Here is a 22,370-nt window from a genome sequence, read left to right on the forward strand (position 1 = left end):
ATGTCTTTCAGTAAAGAAACCTTAAATGCAGTGTTGAGTAAGCTGTTGATACACTAAAGCATGTTTACTCGGGAAAAACCTTGGGCCCACTTCATCCTGAGTATAATTTTCCAGAAGACATTTTTATTTTTTATTAGTGGGAGAAAAATGGCACGTATTGGAACAATATAAACATGTTTGCTTTAAATACAATTTCGTGACCTTTAGCAGGTTTTAATGTACCCATGTACATTAGAATGTAATATTTTTGCAATGCCATTTAGACACAAAGCCATTACACAAGTTTGTCCAGGTGTAAGCATGAAGTGGGTTAGCCTACACTGTCCTCTTGTGGCACTTCATAAAATAACATACTGTAACTCTCTCTCTCTCTCTCTCTCTCTCTCTCTCCAGTATCCAGCTCTTTACCTTCCTCTATCTGCATGTCTGCAGCAAAACCTACTGTCCAACCCATATTTTGGATCTTTCCATATTTCAGCTACATCTATGCTGCTGGATAGTCTCAAAATATTGCTGTATACAGTAGCTTATTTTTATTTATTTATCCATTTAATTCCTGAAAACGTTTCTCACTTGGACAATATTTGAGGATATTCACTCCATAAACCTAGATAACTTCACCACCAATAAAAGGTAAAGAGGCTGAATTATGTTCAATACAAATGCATGGCATGTTTGACATTCATTAAAGTTAAATACAATTTTGAAATACAGTATAGTGTGTACAGCTAAATGCCTCAGGTTTCAGTGTAACCTGATTAGAGATGACTGCAAGTGAACTATGAAAATAACTGAGGAGATATTATTGAGAGTACAAAATAATAATATTGAATAATAAAATGACACTTTACCGGGCCAAAAAATATACAAATTTATGATTAAGATAAAAAATAAGTTTGATGAGTCAAAATATGCTGTGTAGTTGTACTGTTTTATAAAGTTTAAGGTGATTTTTATCCCCTTTGAAGTAAATTATACACTATATAGCCAAAAGTATGTGGACACCTGACCATCACACCCATACAGTATGTGCTTGTTGAACTTCGCAGATTTAGTTTCCTTTGCTGTTATATTAAGCTCCACTCTTCTGGAAGCATTAGTGAGGTCAGGTACTGATGTTGGGTGAGGAGGTCTGGGGTGCAGTCGGTGTTCCAGTTCATCCCAAAGGTGTTCAGTGGGGTTGAGGTCAGGGTTCTATGCAGACCACTCAAGTTCTTCCCCTCCATCCTTGACATACCTTATCTTTATGGAGTCCGCTTTGTGCACTCCAGTGGATTGTCATGCTGGAACATATTTCAGCCTCTTAGTTCCAGTGTGCATACCTATACAACTGTGTGTTTCAACTTTGTGGCAACAGTTTGGGGAAGAACCTCATATGGCTGTGATGGTCAGGTGACCACATACTTTTGACCGTATAGTGTATGTTAAAAAAATGTTTTGCTGTAGTCTTTTAAGCTACAACAGGAACTGAAAATCTCATTGAACTTATGAGAATTGTGTTATCATTACATCATATATTGGGTGGATGGTCATAACTTGTGGATTTTTTTTTTTGGTGACTAATAGGCTAACTGCCAAGTCAACCAATTTATTTCTCAATATAGAGAAATATTGTGGTCTTTAAAATAGAAAACAGATTTTGCGGTGACCTGAAGATGAAGAAAGGATGGAGTGTACAGTATGTGCCAGTTGTTTAGTTTATACTTTAGGCAATTCCTGCATTTCTCAACCTGAATACACTAACACTAACACTGCAAACAAGGTTTTCATTCTGTAATCTATTGACCTTTTAAATAAACACTCTTAATATTAACCAACAAAAAATTTGGCTGGTTCAAGTTTAGTGATGGATTCAAGCCATCATGAACTAAGGGTAGTCTATGAACCAAAAAGAAGCAAGTAAGAGAGTGTAAGAATAAGTAAGAGTCTGTTTCTGTTTGTACACTAGAGGTCAGTAACAGATCACACTCACTACATAACCAGAAAAGAGCAAAACATAAAATCTGGTTTTTATATTAGATGATGGGTGGTAATAAATCACCACAGGGAAACCTTTACTAAATTTCTGAACATTTCTTTATTATTTAAGCTTCATTTAGCTGATTCTGACTGATCCTGATTCTGATTTTTTAAATTCTCAGTTCTAATTCTCACAGCACAAAGCGTGAAATGATAAAACATTTAACAAAAGGAATGCCCTGTATTTATAAAGCAGTTATTTAATCATTTCTTTAAAAAGAAATCACCATAGAGTTGATGTTACATTGCATTAATATTATACTTCATTGTTTTCCCAAAATACTTGACATCTGAGCACGCGCAGAAGCGTTAGCTAGCTACTTTTCCACACACAGGTACAAAACTCCTGTTCACACTGAATTTGGCACATTTATTCAACAAACTTTCACATAGTCTATTTTCTGAACTTAATGCTTTTATATAAACATTTCAACTTTCCTGCGAGGTCCTGGAGAAACCATCCATCCACCTTCCAAACCGCTTATCCTACACAGGATCGCTGGGAGCCTCAGGGGACTCGTGCATCCCAGGGGACTTGGGGCACAAGGCGGGGAACAACCTGGACAGGGTGCCAACCCATCACAGGGCACAATCGCACACACACTCACACACCACAGACAATTTGGAAATGCCAGTCAGCCTACAACACATGTCTTTGGATTGGGGGAGGAAACTGGACTACCCAAAGGAAACCCCCAAGGCATGGGGAGAGCATACAAACACCGTGCACACAGGGCAGAGGCAGGATTCGAACCCCCAACCCTGCACATGCCCCACCCCCAGAAAAACAATAACAACTATTTATTTCTTGTGTGATGCAATAAACCCTTTTCTCATCTCTACTGTTTTCTGGTGTATCTTGTTTATAACTCTTCACACATGGGGTAAGTGCATTATTACTAGTAGAAGTAAAACTAAAACCAACATTCAAAAAATATGTCACTGAAAATATAGCACTTAAAAATGGATAAACTACATTTCCCATAAGGCACAGTCCAAATGAACAGTGTACAGTATCAAAGTCTTAAAAAACTGCTGTATTAAAAAACTCAGCTCTTACCAAAAAAAAAATGGACTGTCAGACATTTTCTATAAATGAACACAGGATTCTATAATACTGTAATTATAATTATATAATACATTTTAAGATTACATCCTAATACAGTGGGTTTTTTTTTCAGTGAGCCGCACTGTGTCCAAGTTCAAGTCTCACGGGCCGCATATCATTTACATATGACGTCACCAATGCAAACTAACCAGATATTAAGGTATCTAAATGCTTACAATTAGATTTATTATTATTATTAGAGAGTATAATTCTACTTACCTTTAATGGGACACCTGATGTTTGCATGTGTTCTTTCATTAGTTTCCTCACATCTTTTTTCTCCTCTAATAACAAATTTGTCCATTTTGATCGTTAACTGATGACTGTTTTAACTCCGCCAGAGCGCGCGCTTGTAATTGTGAGCGTTAACTGTGTAATTGCGTCAGTTCACAGTTGCGTCAGTACTGCGCATGTCTGAAAACAATACATGATCACCAAAATTATTTTGTATGACATAAAAATTATTGTTCAAACTTTTATTTGTTTAATACATTTTTTTTTAAAAAAAATATGAACTGTAAAACTATAAGTTATTAATTAATTATTTTTTATTTATTTATTTATTTTTTTTAAGTGGTCAGCGTCGTGGGCCGTATTTGCATTTGTGACGGGCCGCGGGTTGAGAACCACTGTGCTAATAGTACAGCATATACAAGTGAACTACATTTCCGATAATGCAGTTTGATTTTCTCAAAGCTGATTGGCTGAACAGAGTCTGACCTCTCTCTGGGCCACGCCTGCTGTGGGCTGTCGCGAGTTGACGCATGCGCATGAGCGAGTTGAGGCTTCAGAGTTGGAGCTGGAACTGTGTGTGTATGTGTGTGTGCGATGGCCTTTTCTAGCGGCCAGTGTGGCCGGGTTTTCTGCACTAGCGCCCTGCTTCCTCTCCGGAGAGTGCAGGTGTCCTCCAGAGCCCAGGTGTGGAAGCAGTATTCCGGGGCGACTCGGGGAGAACATCAGATTAAACCTGCACAGGCGAGTTCTGCAGCTTCCAGCGTGAACCTCACACACCAAAGCCAGCAGGTAACAAACGCATAGTGTCGTTTTTATTCACTGTCGGTATCTGTTACAAGTTCAGCCTTGTTATGATAACGTGTGTGCTGTGGATGTGTCATGCAGTGTGATTCATGTGGGGAAAAGATTACGCAACACTAGTGACGAAATCAACAGATATAGTAGTTCCGGCTCAGGACACAGCACAGGTTAATATTAATGCCCTAACTTTTTAGGCATGATTAATTTTTTACAACCCCAAGCCTTGACCACTCTACATTTCTTTTTATATAATATTATATAAATATAATATATATAATATATTATATATATTATAATATATTATATACAGGGTGTCCCAAAAGTCTCCAGACATAGGGGAAATTAACACTTTTTAGCAAAAGGTCTTTCAAAAATGTTCATACTTAGTTTATATATATATATATATATATATATATATATATATATATATATATATATATATATATATACACAAACACACACACAGCCATGAGAATGATTTATTTATATATATATATATATATATATATATATATATATATATATATATATATACACACACACACACACACACACACACACACACACACATATATATATATATATATATATATATATATATATATATATATATATATATATATATATATATATAATTTTTTCAGATAGCTTGTAAGAATGCCCTTGACAGAAGAAGAATGTATTGAAATCATTCTCATGGCTGGATCGGGAAGCTGGACTTTAACAGGAACCATGGCAAGCACATCACACACAACACTGCTGCCAAACATATTAAAACATTTAAAAAGACTGGAAGTGTTGCAGACTAACCCGAGAAGTGGACGTCCACGAACATCCACTGACAACTGACAAGGTGGTGGCATACACAGTCCCCTGTGTATGGAGACTTTTGGGACTCCCGGTAATATAGGACTGCTGTAACATTTAGACATCTTATGATGTTAGTAACATACAGTTGAAACCAGATATTTACATATCTGTAACTTCAGAAAAAAGCACAAAAACTTTTTTTTCTTTACTGTCAAACATTAAATCAGAGTAAACTTTTTCTGTTTTACATCAATAAATATTAACAGATTTTTTGCATTTGTTAAATGTCAGAATCGAGCGAGGGAGAATTTTTATGTATTTTTTTTTATCACTTTCATCAAAGTCAGAAGTATACATACACTAAGTTTATTGTGTCTTTAAACAAAAAGAAAACTCCAGATGATTCCATTCTGAGCTTTAGAAGCTTCTGATAGGTTAATTGATTCCATTTGAGTTAATTGGTGGCACACCTGTGGATGCATATAAAGGCACACCTCAAACACAGAGCCTCTTTCTTTGACATCATGGGAATGCAAATCAACCCCAGGACAAGGCAGTGTCAGATAAAGACAGTGTCATTATCCACAGTAAAACGAGTCCTGTACCACCATGAGCTGAAAGGTTACTCTGGGAGGAGAAAGCCATTACTTCAAAACCACCATAAAAAGACAGACTACAGTTTGCAACTGCACATGGGGACAAAAATCATGTGACATGTCCTGTGGTCTGATGAAACAAAAATTGAACTGTTCGGCCATAATGATAAACGGTATATTTGGAGGAAAAAGGGCGAAGCTTTGAAGCCTCAGAACACCATCCCAGCTGTGAAGTATGGGGGTGGTAGTATAATGTTATGGGGCTGCTTTGCTGCAGAAGGGACTGGTGCACTTCACAAAATAGATGGCATCATGAGAAAAGAAAATTATGTGGATATATTGAAGCAACATCTGAAGACATCAGCCAGGAAGTTAAAGCTTGGGCGCAAATGGGTCTTCCAAATGGACAATGACCCCAAGCATACCTCCAAATTAGTTACAAAGTGGCTTAAAGACAATGAAGTCAAGGTATTGGAGTGGCCATCACAAAGCCCTGATCTCAATCCCATAGAAAATTTGTGGGCGGCACTGAAAAGGCGAGTGCGAGCAAAAAGGCCTACAAACCTGACCCAGTTACACCAGTTCTGTCAAGAGGAGTGGGCCAAAATTCCAGCAAACTATTGTAGAAAGCTTGTGGAAGGATACCCGAAATGTTTGGCCCAAGTGAAACAGTTTAGGAGCAATTCTACCAAATACTAAGGAAGTGTCTTTGATGAAAGTGATAAAAAAAAATACATAAAAATTCTCCCTCGCTCGATTCTGACATTTAACAAATGCAAAAAATATGTTAATATTTATTGATGTAAGACAGAAAAAGTTTACTCTGATTTAATGTTTGACAGTAAAGAAAAAAAAGTTTTTGTGTTTTTTTTTCTGAAGTGTATGTAAATATCTGGTTTCAACTGTATGTATGTGTAACATAAGTGACTAAAAAAAACAAGGAATATTCCTTGCACTGACTTACCAGTGGACACCAGTGTTGTTATAGGGAACTAATCCACGCCGTGGTGGTGTGATATGGCCTGACCTGAAGCAGTCTGGTTTACACTTGATGTGAGATTTTGCGTGCGCATGCAGAAGCAGCGGTATTGTGAGTGGCATTGTTCACACACTTGCTGCGTCTCTTATGTACATTAAAAAGCGACGTCCACTAGACGGCACGTCAGAGCCAAAACATCCCTGTCCATCATATTTCCAAGTAAAACTGTGTAAAATGTTTAGGGATTTTAGGCTCAGTGAAGTTAAACACACTGATGAGGTCTGTATCTCTTTAAAACATTGCACTGTCTTCGTGATTGTTGTCACTGTCATCAAATATTTCTGCAAGCCTGCATATATTCCCTTTTATTTTTAATCTTACTAGAGGGCTAACTTTGTGACAATAGAAGTAGTAAAACTGAGTCATAAGAACTTCTCTAAGGACTTGTATGCAGAAGTTTCTTAGTGAAACTTGAGACTATGATCATGCGTAAGTTGTGAAATACTATAAAATATTTAAATGGATGTGATCATGCATATTTCTGAATTGTAATATTTTTTGTCAGGTGAGACTTCTGTAGTATTTAAGTTATGCTTTTTCAAAATCAGAAGAAGCTGGCAGCTTGTCTTCCATGCTCAGTTATTCTTTAACCCTGTGATTTGTTCAAAGGTTAAAGGTCAGACATGAAAACTCTTTCTGTTTTAAACATGGACTAGATACTCTGTGCCTTAGCACATGATTTCATATGTTCATTTTTGTTATTGCTTAACTTTCTATGAAGAAAAGAAAATCCCTGTAGCTTTAACTGATACAAAAATGAGTCATAGACATAAAAACTCATAGGCATTGCTGTAAAATGATTAAACTGGATTCAGTTGTACAGCACTGAAGCAGTGGCGAAAGTGACAGGTGGTGTATTGGGCCTGTTGTTTTTATTGATTATTATTTCTAATAAAGAAATTATGAAAACACTCTGATTTCACCTACTGTTTCTCTATACATTCAGGAATTAACTATAGCAGGCAGTCAGAGGCGGGTTTTAAAGGACGTTTTACCTTTCTCGGCGTTCCTCACCGACACGTTTGGAAGAAGACACAATTATCTGCGGATTTCCCTTACAGAAAAATGCAACCTCCGCTGTGAGTTGGATCATTTCTCTAAATGGGTTCTTGCTTCCCCTCATGACTCAGCTTTTAAGTGATAAAAAGCAAATGAATTAGCCTGTAGGTAGGACACATGCCAATAATATCATATAAAAGCATGTGCAAGTATTTATATATCACAATATTTAGTTGTGTTAAAGTTAATGTTGGAAAGCATGCATACTATCAAAGCAGTAATGACACAGATTGAAAAACCTTATGGCCAATGTAACGGATAAAATACGACATGGCATGCTGTTATAGGAATATAATCAGTGTTGGAGTCGTTTGATGTGGCCTGATGCTAAGTCATGTTACTGAGAAAGCATGGAGTCCTCTGTCCTGAAGACTTTCTCATGGCTTTTGGGAAAATGGGCCCTGATGCGCCCTGATAGCAGCAATATAAAACATATATGTTCTAACTTGTACAGGTGCATAACATGTCAGTATGTATGTGTTTAAATCCTGGTTTAACCATGATAATCTGACTTATTATGTAGTTTGTTTGGTAACTAAGTTATTAAAGCTGCACCTCAGTTATATTGCTTTCCCTCAGGTCAGTACTGTATGCCAGAGGAAGGGGTGAAGCTGAGTCCAAAAGAACAGCTCTTATCTACAGAGGAGGTGCTGACTCTGGCTCGACTGTTTGTGCGAGAGGGGGTGGAGAAGATCCGCCTGACTGGAGGAGAACCCCTTATCCGCCCTGACGTCCTCCATATCATTGGTAATAAGGGTGATAATAATGGTGATGTTAATGTTTGGTCATAATGAAGTCCACCTGAGTGCTGATGTGTTTGGTTGAAATTGTGACATCAAGTATTGTCTCTTCATGGAAACCCTAGTGATGTAGTAAGACGTTTTTAGCTGAAGCCATGTCACTGTAAAACTCACTATATTACTTATAAATTGTGACCCATCTTTATGTGACAAAAAAACATGCATGTTTTACTCTGATCGTGTGGTCATAAAATCAGTACTTGTGAAATTGCCAAAATGTTTCTAATATAAGGATTTGAACCTTGTTAATGAGCCTTTTTCTGTATGCCTCCAGCGGAAATGAGGAAATTGGAGGGTCTGAAGACCATCGCTGTCACTACTAATGGCATGAACCTTGCCAGGCTGCTGCCCAATTTAAAGAAAGCTGGAGTGAACTTGCTCAACATCAGTCTAGACTCATTAGTGCCAGCCAAGTTCGAGTTCATCGTTAGACGCAAAGGTAAGCATTAACAAAGTTTGTCTTTCTTTGAGAAAGCGAAGGTGTGGTGTTTTGTAAGCCACTGAACAAAGAGGTAAGTGATAGTTTATATTTATACCCTACTCAACCAGAGGACGATATTATATATTATACACAGTATATAAACTAGCAGCCGTATAGTCAGTGATGAGCAGTTAAAGGAATACTCCAAGGTTTTTCGACCTGATCTCTACCCACTGCATCAGTACAGTACGGGTGGTTTCCACAGACAAGAATTTTACACTAACAGTGAAAAATCTTTTTAGTCTAAATTCACTTATAATAGAAAGTCAAAGGGTGGTTGTTGATTTGTCATTATATGTTTAAACTGCATTACTATATACCATAGTTTCAAAGCTACAATTGTTACACTATTAGAGTAAATGACTTATGATGAGACAGACATGAGAGGAAGTATTCAGAGCTGCCAATATCTATGGTTTAGATGTAACATTTATGATTTTAACCCCTTGCTAAGGTGAAAATTCCACTTTTCTGCTTCAGCTAAAGCAGTGAATAAAACTCACCTGGTGGAAAAACCAATTGACTCAGGGTAAAGACATGGGATGTGAAAGACAGGGCTACTTTCGCTTCATGCTGGCTTGTTCTCTGTGAACTTTGACCTGTGAATTTGCAAACCTCTGTCTTGTGAGCCAACAGAAAACAAGAAGGCAGGACTCTGGTCTCTTTGGTTGGAAAGTAAAAGACAAAGTAGCGGTCACATCAGACTTTTTCATTGCTATTTTCTTACTTTTGCTTGGCACACATCTAGAAAAAACCCAACAAATTACCTAGCTAATGTGATTCCTACATCCTCTCCAAAATCACACCTGCCAGAAACAAAACATTCAATATTTTGTGTTCCTGTTTGTGCAGACAAGTTATACAGAGCCAAAAATCTACAAACAGGTGATTGATCAATTGTTAATTTTGTAACAATTATATAAATTCATTTGGCTTTTTTTGGATTCAGTTGGTTGTATGTGCAAGCGTTTCTGTAGATTGCAGTTAAATTCCAGTGGAACCAATACATGTTTTATCATTCATGGAGTCATAGTGTCTATTCAGTTTTTTGTTTTATCTGCCTGCAAGGATTTTCTTGCTATAAATGTTGCCATCTCTAAAGTATTAACAACCCGTGGAAAAATAAATAATTACAGTAACTTATACTTTCCTGAAGGTTTTATTTTATTGATAACTCATAACCACAGAACCACAGATTCACCTTCTTCAGAGAACGTAGTCCCATCTCTGAAAGGATGAATAATACAGACTGAAGAGTGTGTGCTGTGCATAAATATTAATTGACTCCTGCAGCAACTGCGCTTAATCATCCATTGTAAGTGAGTGTTTTTGAGTAAACAGATTTTCCCATCTTTTCTCAGTACAGAAAAAACATTTGAAATATTGCTTGTAGTAGTCACCTTAACGGTACAGATGCAGTAAATAGAGACTAGGCTGAAAAATGTTGATGTAGCAGAATTGTAAAAAGGCAAATGGAACAGCAGACTGTTGGATCACTGGGTGGTGGATCCCTCAGTGTTGAAGACAGATGGAGCAGTGTGGCTCAGGAGAAATAACAGCAGTGCACAGGAAAACATGGGGAGCATGTACAGTAAAGTTTCTTCCACTTTTTCCCACATGGTTATTTAACATATTTATATATACACATGGCTATGGAAAGGTAAGTGGTATGTAAGGTACAGGCTAGCACAGTGTGTCTCAAACCCGATCCCGACTAGCACTGCTCTACACATCTTAGCATTTCTAACCCTCTAGTACAGCTGATTTATCTTATTAGCTAACCTATTAAGCCTGAACTAGGCTAAAATGTGCATCGGTAAAGGGAGAACAATAAAATTTGCAGATCCCAGCATTACAGGGCACTGGTCTAGAACTAATTTCTAGCTTTTGTTGGAACATGATCTTTGGAATTGTGGTAATGCTCCGCTTGGACACTAAGTGGAGTTTGAATTCATTTCTAATTTTCTTTATGAACAATAGACCGTCTGTGTGCCTTTTTCTTCTACAGGTTTCCATAAGGTGATGGAAGGTATTGATAAGGCCATTGAATTGGGTTACAATCCAGTTAAGGTAATATATAAATGTGTAATTATATATAAATGTGTCAATCATGGGTGATTTAAGGTGATAAATTAGAACATTTGTTTAGACAAGATAGGTGAAGATTAATATAAATATTGCATGTATTAAATATCTGACCCCTAGTGTAGTGATTAGTAGAACATCCAAAAAGGGCGTTGAAATAAGCTCACCTGGAGGTGCTCTTGATCATGTGTGCCTCATAGTGCCTTGAGTAACCTACAGGCAGATGTCCAGAGTGTTGAGTAACCTACAGGCAGATGTCCAGAGTGTTGAGTAACCTACAGTCAAATGTCCAGAGTGTTGAGTAACCTACCAGCAGATGTCCAGAGTGTTAAGTAACCTACAGGCAGATGTCCAGAGTGTTAAGTAACCTACAGGCAGATGTCCAGAGTGCCTTGAGTAACCTACAGGCAGATGTCCAGAGTGTTCAGGCAGATGTGCAGAGTGTTAAGTAACCTACAGGCAGATGTCCAGAGTGCCTTGAGTAACCTACAGGCAGATGTCCAGAGTGTTCAGGCAGATGTCCAGAGTGTTAAGTAACCTACAGGCAGATGTCTAGGACATTGAGTAACCTACAGGCAGATGTCCAGAGTGTTGAGTAACCTACAGGCAGATGTCCAGAGTGCCTTGAGTAACCTACCAGCAGATGTCCAGAGTGTTAAGTAACCTACAGGCAGATGTCTAGGACATTGAGTACCCTACAGGCAGATGTCCAGAGTGTTGAGTAACCTACAGGCAGATGTCTAGGACATTGAGTACCCTACAGGCAGATGTCCAGAGTGTTGAGTAACCTACAGGCAGATGTCCAGAGTGTTGAGTAACCTACAGGCAGATGTCTAGGACATTGAGTAACCTACAGGCAGATGTCCAGAGTGTTGAGTAACCTACAGGCAGATGTCCAGAGTGTTGAGTAACCTACAGGCAGATGTCTAGGACATTGAGTAACCTACAGGCAGATGTCCAGGACATTGAGTACCCTACAGTCAAATGTCCAGAGTGTTGAGTAACCTACAGTCAGACGTTTGGGCCATTGAGTATCTTACAGCCTACAACCAGACATCCAGAGCATTAAATAACTTGCAGCCAAGTGTCCAAAGCATTGAGTAGCGTAGAACCGGATGTCCAGAGTGTTGAGTAACATATAGTCAGATGTCCAGGGCACTGAGTAACTTACAGTCACATGTCCAAAGTAGCAAGTTTGCTATGGTCACAGGTGAACTGCGTGGTGATGAGGGGCCTGAATGAAGACGAGCTGCTGGATTTTGTGACTCTGACCGAGAGGAAGCCTCTAGATGTGCGCTTCATAGAGTACATGCCCTTTGATGGTAAACTTCTTTAACATTTTTAACCCACTCAATTGTTGTTCAATTCAAAAGCAAATAATTGCTCATGAGTGTGTGTAGTATTGAGCAGCAAGTACTGCTCAAAAACTAAAACTTGATTTTTTTTTTTTTTTTGTAAAAGTAAACGAAACCAGAGACTTTGAACAACATTTCTTTAAACTGCATTTGGTTACAGGCAGCATGTGCCCTGGGTATCCTTGAGCTTCAGTGTGTGAGAAATCATTAATCATTACAGATTAAACCTGTCTACAACATCAATTGCTTCACTTTACACCTGAAAATTGAGATTTCTTCTTTCTCCTCTTTATTGCCCTCAGGGTCATTAAAATACAAGTGTCACAAATTAGGTACTGATTAGAGACATTTGTCAAAGGAGATGTCTGTCAGAGAAGATGTCTGATAGAAAGAGTGTGTGAGCAATAAGTCATGTTTCTCCCTTAGTTCACTGTGACTGACACTTTGTTGTGAAACCCTGAAGTTGTAATATGAATTCTGGATGTTCAGTAGACATTTTTGACAGCTTGTGTAAGACATTGTGATGGGTGTATATGTTGTACACAGTGACAGCATCCTTTCTTTTTGGCTCCGTCTGCAGGCAATAAGTGGAACTTCAGGAAGATGGTGAGTTATGCAGAGATGCTGGACCGCATTAAGCAGCAATGGCCCAATCTGGAGACGCTTCCTGGGGACGGGACGGGGACCGCCAAGGTCAGCCCTGAAAAAATCATTCCAACCATAACTTATTCGTTATGTCGAGTCTTCATAGGAATACATTAAGGGAGTACTTTGGCATAAAACTGGTGTCTAATTATGATTCTTCTCTGTGTTCTTCTGGCTTAAACATGTAGCTGTATATCACTATACAAAGTAAATGAAAAGAATTAAATCCTCAGCTTGCAGAGAAGAATACACACAGCCTCTCTAAGTATCTACACCTAATCTGTTTCATTCATTCATGCATTCATTCATCTTCAGTAGCCATTTTATCCTAATGAGGTTCAAGTAAAAATGTTGACCTCAGCTGCACCAGTGGCTACATTTTTAATTTCTTTAAACCACAGCATGCATTTTGCCCATTATTGCCATGTGCCTCATATACTTACTCTGTGCTCTATGGGAATATTCATAATTATATTAGATGTTTTATTTTATACCTACATAATGATTATACTGTATATTGATTGGGAGACAGTTTAGGTTTAAAGTTTGCACAATGCTGGAGACTCTAAGCTTTTCTTAGTATCAAAGGAAATTTGAACTGAGGGGAACATTTGCTTTTTGACCCAAATGTTGGTTGTAAGCCTTAGTTCTCTATGATGCTGGCATTCACAGTTTGTTTGGTCATGTTTTGAGTCTTTGATTGATATATATGTGTGTGTGTGTGTGTGTGTGTGTGTGTGTGTGTGTGTGGTCTCAGGCTTTCAGAGTACCAGGATTTCAGGGCCAGCTGGGTTTCATCACCTCCATGTCAGATCATTTCTGTGGCTCCTGCAACCGTCTGCGCATCACAGCCGATGGCAACCTGAAGGTACATTTCCGTGTGTGTGTGTGTGTTTGTGTGTGGTCGGCTGAGGAGGTCCGTAAAATGCGTCACGCTTTGTATTGTGTAAGCCTTAGCTGTGTCATGTCATGTTTTCTGTTTAGGTCTGTAAGAGGTTTGTGAACTAGGCGTGTGTGTGTGTGTGTGTGTGTGTGTTGCAGGTATGTTTGTTCGGAAACTCTGAGGTGTCTTTGAGAGACTGTCTGCGCTCTGGAGCATCTGATGAGGAACTTCTGCAGATAATAGGAGCTGCAGTGGGGCGGAAGAAGAAACAGCATGCTGGTGAATGCATCCACTAATGGAACAAAACGCTTTCTGTCTTTCCTCTCCTTTCTGTCTTCTCTATGTTCTTGTTTGATATGTCTCATTAATGCTCAGTGTCTTCCACAGTTTTGATATGGTCCACAGCTCATGCATCTCTATGGAATCCATCTTCTCTGATCTTAACGAAGGAACATTCAGTCATTTTGCAAATGCTCCTCCACTGCAGTCTAATCCAAACACAGTTTGTCTTTCCCTTCTAAGTTCTTGTGTCTGTCTTTATCTCCACAGGCATGTTCAATATATCCCAGATGAAGAACAGGCCAATGATCCTCATTGGTGGGTGACACAGCTGTACGTAATAGACCTTTAAGCAGTTATTATTTGTCTTAAATTGTCACAATTTGTCAATTATTTAGACAGTGACTAAATTCATTGTCCAAATACTATTCAAATTGTCATAATATTTTCATCTTGAAAGACAAAAAAATCATGTTGAAACATTATCAGCATCATCAAACATTGCGACTGAATGTCAAATGAGTTTTTACTAGTACGCTATAGAATCATTACGTTATATCCTATGTAGTCCTCTTTGGGATTCTTTACTACTGTGTTGGAGGGGCTTAAATAAAAAAATTCTTGAGTGGCACAAAAAAATGGAAGCTTGTACTATCACAGACAAGAAAACAATTATGAGAAAGACTCCTTGTGATTTTCTTTGCTTAAGAAAGAAACAGAATTATCACCTACCCTGGTTTATGTGATATGAACACACAGTGTAGCATGATCTAAAATTAAAGAATAAATAATATTTAATAATTATTGCATTTACAGGGAATTAATTAAGCAGTTAATGTGCCAATGTAAAATTTTGACAGCCCTAATGCATATGCTTATTACAGGTAGTGTATATGATTGTCACTTGCTGAAATTTTTACATATTTTCTTGTTGTTTCTCAGCTAGAGAAGGCAGCCGGCCTGTGCCCATGTTGAGAAGTGAGCAGAGGAGGTATCCGGTCCCTACTTTCCACACACCTCTGCCAGGCCGAGCATTGCCACACTTTGAGAAACCTCACTACCTACACCACAGCGGCCAGGCTAGTGAGGAATTAAGCAACAGCACTTTTACCATGAATGCACCAGCTTCTACAAACTCTGGCATCTCTTATGAAAGTGAGACGCCACAAAATGTTTACCATGTCCATCAGGTTTTCCCTGAGGAATTTTGTAGTAATGCAATTCCTGATTTTGAGTATGCTTCCAGTTATGAAACACGCACAGATAGGTTTGCACGGCTGAGACACGCACACAGACCTGTTGGCTATCTCAGGCACAACTCGCTAAGGGACATCCAGTCTTTCTTCACATCTCTTCTTAGCACTTTAATCCCCAAACAGAAACACATAATGCAGCTGAATGTAAGGGAATGCCACAACCAAAAGGATGCTTGCGAAAGCTTTAGTGTATCACGTCACACCCCAAACCAAGATGAAACGTCTGACAAGCTGACCCACACTGACGCGCATGGCAGAGCCTCGATGGTGAACGTCGGCGATAAAGCAGTGACGCGGCGAACTGCCACAGCAAGTGCACGCATTCTTCTAGGCTCCAAAGCTTTCAGCCTGGTCCGTGCCAACCAGATAGCTAAGGGTGATGCTTTGGCGGTCGCGCAGCTAGCGGGCATCATGGGCGCTAAGCAGACATCTGGTCTCATTCCTCTGTGCCACCCTGTATCCCTCGACCACACCTCCATCACTGTGGAGCTACTGGAAGAAGGGCATGTGGCTGTTGTCTTGGCAACATGCCAGGCAACAGGCCGCACTGGAGTGGAGATGGAGGCTCTGACTGCGGCATCAGTCGCTGCCCTGGCGCTCTATGACATGTGTAAAGCAGTCAGTCGTGATATAGTTATAACTGACATCAGACTTCTGAGTAAGACAGGAGGACAACGGGGTGATTTTCATCGCACCAGCTAATACAGATCATCCATAAATATAATGTAGCTATATCAATCTGACGCATTCACCCATAACAAAGCTCTTACAAATCTTTATTGTGCCTTTAGAATTCTTTAATATTGTATTCATACACTTTGTAGTGTTCATTGCCTTTGTAGCAGAAAAACTAAACTATATCCTGACTCAATTTTTCCGTATTTTTTGAGAGTAACGTTTGAAAGACATTTGTGAAGTCTTGATGAGTGTTAATGAGATACAGTGCTACTTTTTGAAAGGGTATTGTTGTTGTATTAGGATTGTCATATGAGCAGAAAGCTCATAGTGATCTAATCATTATGAATGTGTTAATGAACTGTGAATGCAGGGATCCAATCACTGTCCTGATCTGGTGGTTGGTTATCTGATTATCAAATATAGAGCAGCCTGTAAAGCTATTGGACAATGTTTTTGTTGTTTTACTCTGTAGAGAAATATTGCACCTTGCTGCAAACAACTCTTTTCACCTCATCTGAAAGATTAGGGTGAAGGGTGGAGATTCAGGGACTGTGAGGTGTTGTAATGTTGCTGGACCTGGGCAGCACCAGTGCCATTCAGATGGTCTTCAGTGGCTATCAGGGTCTTGATATGTGCCATTAATGTATTTCCCCACATCACACTGCCACCACAGATATGTGCTGAAACTAAACATGATGGCTCAGAGTTGTCATCATTGCATCAACCTGATACAAAAGGAACCAGGCAAGTTTTTCTACTTTCCAGTTTTGATGTTCTTGTATCTACTGGAGTTCTTGATCTTCATTGACCACGTTTGCAACTGACATGGACTTCAGCTGTCCCGAAGCTGATTATTGGACATTATAGGAGAAGTTAGGCCTGGCATGCCTAGTCCCAACTATCATGCCAATAAGTTAATCAAGAAGTCAGTAAGGTAACTCATTTTGTGAAATCCCACTGAGTTGAACTGACCGATGATAGAAAGTTCCTCAATCATCCTCAAAAAAACCACTTTATGTCTGATAAGTTTGATGCAACGAACAGAGAGGAGAAAATGTCCCATTTCCTCAAAGACTGCAAAGAACACAGTGGGTAGGAAACCAAAGAAAGTTAGAGACACTATTTGGTACAAATACCTGTTGATTGTAAAACTAATCATTATTTCACTATTCCTGTAACCATATACAAGTTTGCATTTGTGTGGTGGCTTAGGAAAACCTTTCACACTGAAATGTTGACATTTTCTCATATACAAGACTAAAGACTGTTCTGAACTGAAATGTTTCTCTTTTGCATGTCTCAACTACAAGTAAAGTTCTAGCACTTCTAGCACTTAAAAGTCTCATCAGGGAGAAAATTGCATTTAAAGATTCTAGGCCCGTCGCTATCCAGCAACTTGATCAAATCGTAACATTATCTCTGTGAGGAAGTCACACTTGGCTAGCAAGGTTTAGACAAGTTTAGGCAAACTGACTGTTTTTAGCGCTGCATTTATTTAACTGGCTCTTTACACAACACTACACTTGCAAGAATCTAGCCAAGGCAAAAAGTAAATGTTTGCCACAATTCAGCCAGACATGTAATGGGTTTTCCCAGGCCAACATATTAAAAGTGCTTAACATTTGTGGTCTTATATTTAAGTTAGGTTTTATATTTAAAAATAAGTTTATGATTTGAAAGTGGATTGTTACTCATATGATTTTCCATTTAATTCATGATCTATTTTTCCCTACCCAAATCAAGTCTTTAAATAATCTTAAAAGCAGTGTCTACTGGATTTTTCAGTTGACAAAACAAGAATAATAAAAAGTTAACTACTTGGGATGTGTCTTGTGTTTTAGTTTTGAAGATGTTAATGGTGTGTACATTAACATCAGAGGGCAGTGTTGAGCTTTGTTCAAGATGCGTCAAAGAAAAAACAAATGAGACCTCAGGGAAACAGGTTTATTTTACCCTACAAAAGGATGCATGGCGAGCAAAAAAACAAAAACATAAAAAAAAACTGAAAGCTATTTATACTCGAGAATCTGACATACAAAGACCACAGTATAGTTACTCATATTTATACTTCTCATGTAACATTTTTGCTGTAATGTTGCGTATACATACAAAATATAGCAAACTAAATAAGGCAAATAAATAGACTCAATTTACAGGAAAAAAAATGGAACATTCCTCAACATATTTTTCCTTTTTCGCTTTTCCCCCCTTCAACTATAACGACGTACAAAAATTTTAGAACTATACATCTTTCAGGTGAAGTCATCCAAGATATCAAGTCATCCTTTTAAAATACTTGCTCTGCACAATATACAACCTGCAGCTAGATGATACAAAGGGCGCGTAACTGGTGTATTCTTACCTGGGGTAATTACTTACCCATAATATACATCTTCTATAGCAAAGGATCATACTTGTGCACCACTTTTTACCTAAAGTAGTGCATAAAGGTGAAAGGCAACAATACAAAGATATAAAAGGATACAAAAATGGAGTGATGCACATTGAGGCAGTGGAAATCGATGCTCTTTGTTAGAGTTAAGTTAAATTTGAAAGAACTACATTCCCTATGTATTCATCACCTTATGACTGTTACCAGACCCAAACCAAACATATTTTAAGGGAGGCTAAACGGTCCTGCCTGTCCTTTTGTGAACGTAACCACATACCAGGGTCAAATCAGTTTGCCTCTACAGAGCGTTCTGCTCCAGTGTAGGACCCAGCCTTTTATAATAGTTGAGAAGGGCCAAATTTCATTACCTATAAAGACACACACAACTCCAGTACTCTTCTTTTGTCCTTGCTTAAGCTGCTTCGTGTCTCGCTTTCTTAATATAACGATGAGCTAAATGAGTGTAAATATTGAGGGGGTAGCAAAAGGCCGTCTTTCAAAAAGTGCATCAAGCAACAAGCTACATTTATTATTCTTTCCGTTGTGTTCGGCCAGTCAATGACCAAATATACATACAAAACAAAACAAAATAATAATAATACTGATGGTTTGAATACCTACATGGTATTAGACTGAAAAAGAAAGCTTATAGCTTTTTCTTTTCTTTTCTGATAAACATCTATTCTCAGTTGGCACAATCTCCTTCGCCTTCATTGACATCATATTTTTAGCACATATTTCCAATGTGAGAGTCATTCCAAAGTGTCAAAGTGTCTTTTTCTGTTTGGCATACTGTGTTTTTATAGTGTTGCTTTAAAGGAGAAATGACCTCTCACCACTGAGTTGAAGGAAAAGGAGGGAAAACCAAATGGCTCTGAACAGCAACAGACCTTGTGCTAGCTTCAGAAATACAGGTTCGTTAACAGAATTACTGTAATACATTACACCACACGAACCTAAGCTTTAGTGTTGGTAATTATTGGCACACACTGGGTAAATCAAGAGTTGGATGCACTCCAGCCCTCAAAGCTATCTCGTAAGAGCTAATTAATGTTAGCTAATTCGCTCACATTAAAGTATTAAATAAGGCAGTGTTGATTAGCTCAGATCAGTTAGACTGGACTCTTAGTACTTTTGGTGTACACTTAGCATTTGGGTTAAGGAGGAAACCTGTCCCTCTGTAAAGAATGATGAGAACTCACTGTAAGGGTGCCAAGTCCACCTTTTGGACCTAAGTGTCCTGCTGGCACAAAGTAGCACAGAGACCATGGCCATGCACTTGCTCAACAACATAGACCTGAACCAGACAAAGATTAGCGGCAAATCTCTTAGAAGACACACATGACCTTCTGAGCTTCTTACTATGGTTCTCCCATATGGCTGGATGTGGTAGACTGGAGAAAAAGAAACACATACATACACACACAAGGTGCAAACACAAACCACTTCAGGATAAAGCTAAACCTCTCAATTTGGGCTTCTTTCAACCAGCTAGGCACCACTTAATCAAATTTCTTCATACTCCATCCCACGAGCTCAAGTACCACAAAGATAAAAACCACACTTTATACAGAATATCCTCCTGATTTTCACACTTCAATCTTACTTTTGTCACCAAGGACTTTACCGTAACCTTTATCAGTAATTTTTTTTAGACTTCCCCGTCCTTCATCTCTCTTATTCTTGGGAGCCTTGTTCATCCAAAATGCAACACTGCCCACGTGATCTGTACAACTACAACACTTAATATACATAACATGAAAAACAATATAAGCAAAAATTAGATGAAACAAGAAACACCAAGTGGGCTGCATGTAGATCTTGAGCTCATTTAAGTAAGACTTGACTGGTTTCCAAGAAGAAGAGTATCTGCAGTGGCACTGTAAACCATTTTGACCAAACAAACCATCTTTAGCTTTTGAATTGTCGTCACAATGTGAGAAGTGCACTACTTTGGTGATTTAGGTTAACAAGCTTCACTAGTGATGGGGCATCACAGATTTGGATCATGGATCTTTTTTTTTTTTAATATATGAAGTAAATACCTATCAAATGAAAAGTATTAGAAGTACAAACTAGAAAATATGAAGAATTAAAAAAAGGTTTTGAAATTAGCATGTTTGCCTTTTTTCGTATAAATAAATATATAAATGCCATTCTACTTGCATTTATTATTGTCTACTACATATTTACTTTCCTGATTTTTGCTTTGGCACCAGGTAATGCCACCACAATCCTTGGAAAATCTTTTTACTTGCCAATGAGGCGTGCCTACAGCATCGTCCTTATCTCAGAGCATTTCGGTTCTTCGCGGTGTCTTTTCCTAGAAGTGCTGTGCTTTCTCGGCATTTCCGACTTGTCTCCCGTGTCGTCCTTGGGAATGCCATCGGTATGGGGAGGCACTTGGGTTAAGGGTATCACAGCCGACACAACTGAGACCACAGTGTCCTGTTTTCCTAGCTGGCCATCCCGACATTAAAGGGTTCATCTCCTTCATTTTTCTCCACTTGTCTCCATGTTTGAAGTTGTCTAAGTTTTGGAAAAAACATTAGTTGGACCCATCACTTAGCTGTGTTAAGAGCTGCAGATATGGGTCTCTTTCTCTCTCTTTCTCTCTCTCTCTCTCTCTTTTAGTTCCCATATTCACCAATGGTCCTCTTAGTCAAAGCACCAGAGAAATATAGTAGGTGGAGAGAGAGGCACATGGGGTATCAGCACCTAACGTAGATGGCAGTGTCTTCCAACGGTTTTTCGAGAAGTGGCTGCATGAATGCCCCAATATTCTGTCCAAATTTTTTCCAAACTGAACCTGCTCTATTGGTTATAGTACTAGGTCCTGACCTGCCATCTTGGTCTTCTCTGTATTGAGAATATTATGAGCTAGACCCAAGCTTGTGCACTCAGGTACATGGGAAATCTCATGGTGCTTGGCAGTTTGAGGTTACACTTTGAGTTGGCTTGGAGAAATGAAACATTGACTATGGGAGGAGGAAGACCATGTAGGATGTGGGATAAGAACAAGGTTAGAGAAAGCCTATTTACTGAGCACAGTGCTGTAAGAATTTCCAACACCCGAGAACTGTCCACCAAGGCCTATGAATCTGTCTGCCTTTAGGATGCAAGCCATCACGGGTTAGGATGTTTGGGTGAATAGGGAGGCAGATGGCAGTTAGGATTTTTCCTTCACGTACAGTATGCAAGTCAGTGAATTAAAGTTTTCCAGAAGTCAATATCAATAGTTGACCTTGGTGACGGGTCTTTCGCGCCCACCGCTTTCCACGAGCTGGTTGACGGAGCGCTTGCGGTTGCGTTTTAGCTTCGACAGGTCCTTATCAAACACTTCTCCTGAGCGAAGGGCTGACACCAGGTCATCGAACTCGCCCACTTCCTCGGACACGCCCCCTCCTGCGCTCTTCTTTGCCCTCCTCTCTCTCTCCCTCTGGTCCTTCAGCTGGGGTGGTACAGACATGGATATTTCATTAGTAGACACCAAAGGTACTTTAATCAATTCTAAATAAATCTATGGCATCTTAAAATGTCAACTTTTTTCAATTTAATTTTCATTTTGAAGGTTGGAGTCACTTACAGAGCATTATGAAACAACAAAAACACAGACACTTGTTCAGGCTGCCTACCTGTTCCCCTGTTAACACATAAGTAAGTCACTAACAAGCTGCCGATATCACTCCAGGCTTGTGTACAGGGCCTGTCTGGATTTATTTTTTAAATTCTAATAAGAAATGCGAGAAGCCAAAATGTACAGTCAACTGTATAATCTGCAGCATGTGTTACTCTTCCTTATAATTGATTTTAACATTGTAATAAATTTTTTTTAAAAATCTGGTGAAAA

The 22,370-nt window shown here is 38.8% G+C and overlaps 2 protein-coding genes across 5 annotated transcripts in view; one reads left to right on the forward strand and one right to left on the reverse strand.

Annotated features, from left to right (window-relative positions):
* Nucleotides 1–3,702: 3,702 nt before the first annotated feature.
* Nucleotides 3,703–17,408, forward strand: mocs1 (molybdenum cofactor synthesis 1). 2 transcript variants are annotated; one of them, XM_026944219.3, is made up of 11 exons: nucleotides 3,703–4,150; nucleotides 7,554–7,686; nucleotides 8,246–8,413; nucleotides 8,741–8,905; nucleotides 10,956–11,017; nucleotides 12,243–12,354; nucleotides 12,968–13,080; nucleotides 13,790–13,900; nucleotides 14,074–14,194; nucleotides 14,465–14,512; nucleotides 15,137–17,408. In XM_026944219.3, exons 1-11 carry the CDS (start codon nucleotides 3,956–3,958, stop codon nucleotides 16,150–16,152), a joined length of 2,244 nt encoding a protein of 747 aa, XP_026800020.2. In that variant the 5' UTR covers nucleotides 3,703–3,955; the 3' UTR covers nucleotides 16,153–17,408. The 2 variants fall into 2 exon arrangements, with proteins under 2 accessions (XP_026800020.2, XP_026800021.2); XM_026944220.3 differs by having other exon boundaries at nucleotides 3,707–4,150; nucleotides 14,465–14,527; nucleotides 15,137–15,277.
* A 650-nt stretch (nucleotides 17,409–18,058) lies between these two features.
* Nucleotides 18,059–22,370, reverse strand: part of daam2 (dishevelled associated activator of morphogenesis 2) — a 104,258-nt gene continuing 99,946 nt past the window's right edge. For all 3 annotated transcript variants that reach the window (XM_053237492.1, XM_026944154.3, XM_053237491.1), the window contains one exon: nucleotides 18,059–21,971. In XM_053237492.1, coding sequence (XP_053093467.1) covers nucleotides 21,753–21,971 — 219 coding nt within the window. In that variant the 3' untranslated portion in view covers nucleotides 18,059–21,752. The remainder of the gene's footprint in view (nucleotides 21,972–22,370) is intronic.

The sequence above is a fragment of the Pangasianodon hypophthalmus genome, chromosome 10, assembly GCF_027358585.1.
Source record: "Pangasianodon hypophthalmus isolate fPanHyp1 chromosome 10, fPanHyp1.pri, whole genome shotgun sequence".
NCBI lineage: Eukaryota > Metazoa > Chordata > Actinopteri > Siluriformes > Pangasiidae > Pangasianodon > Pangasianodon hypophthalmus.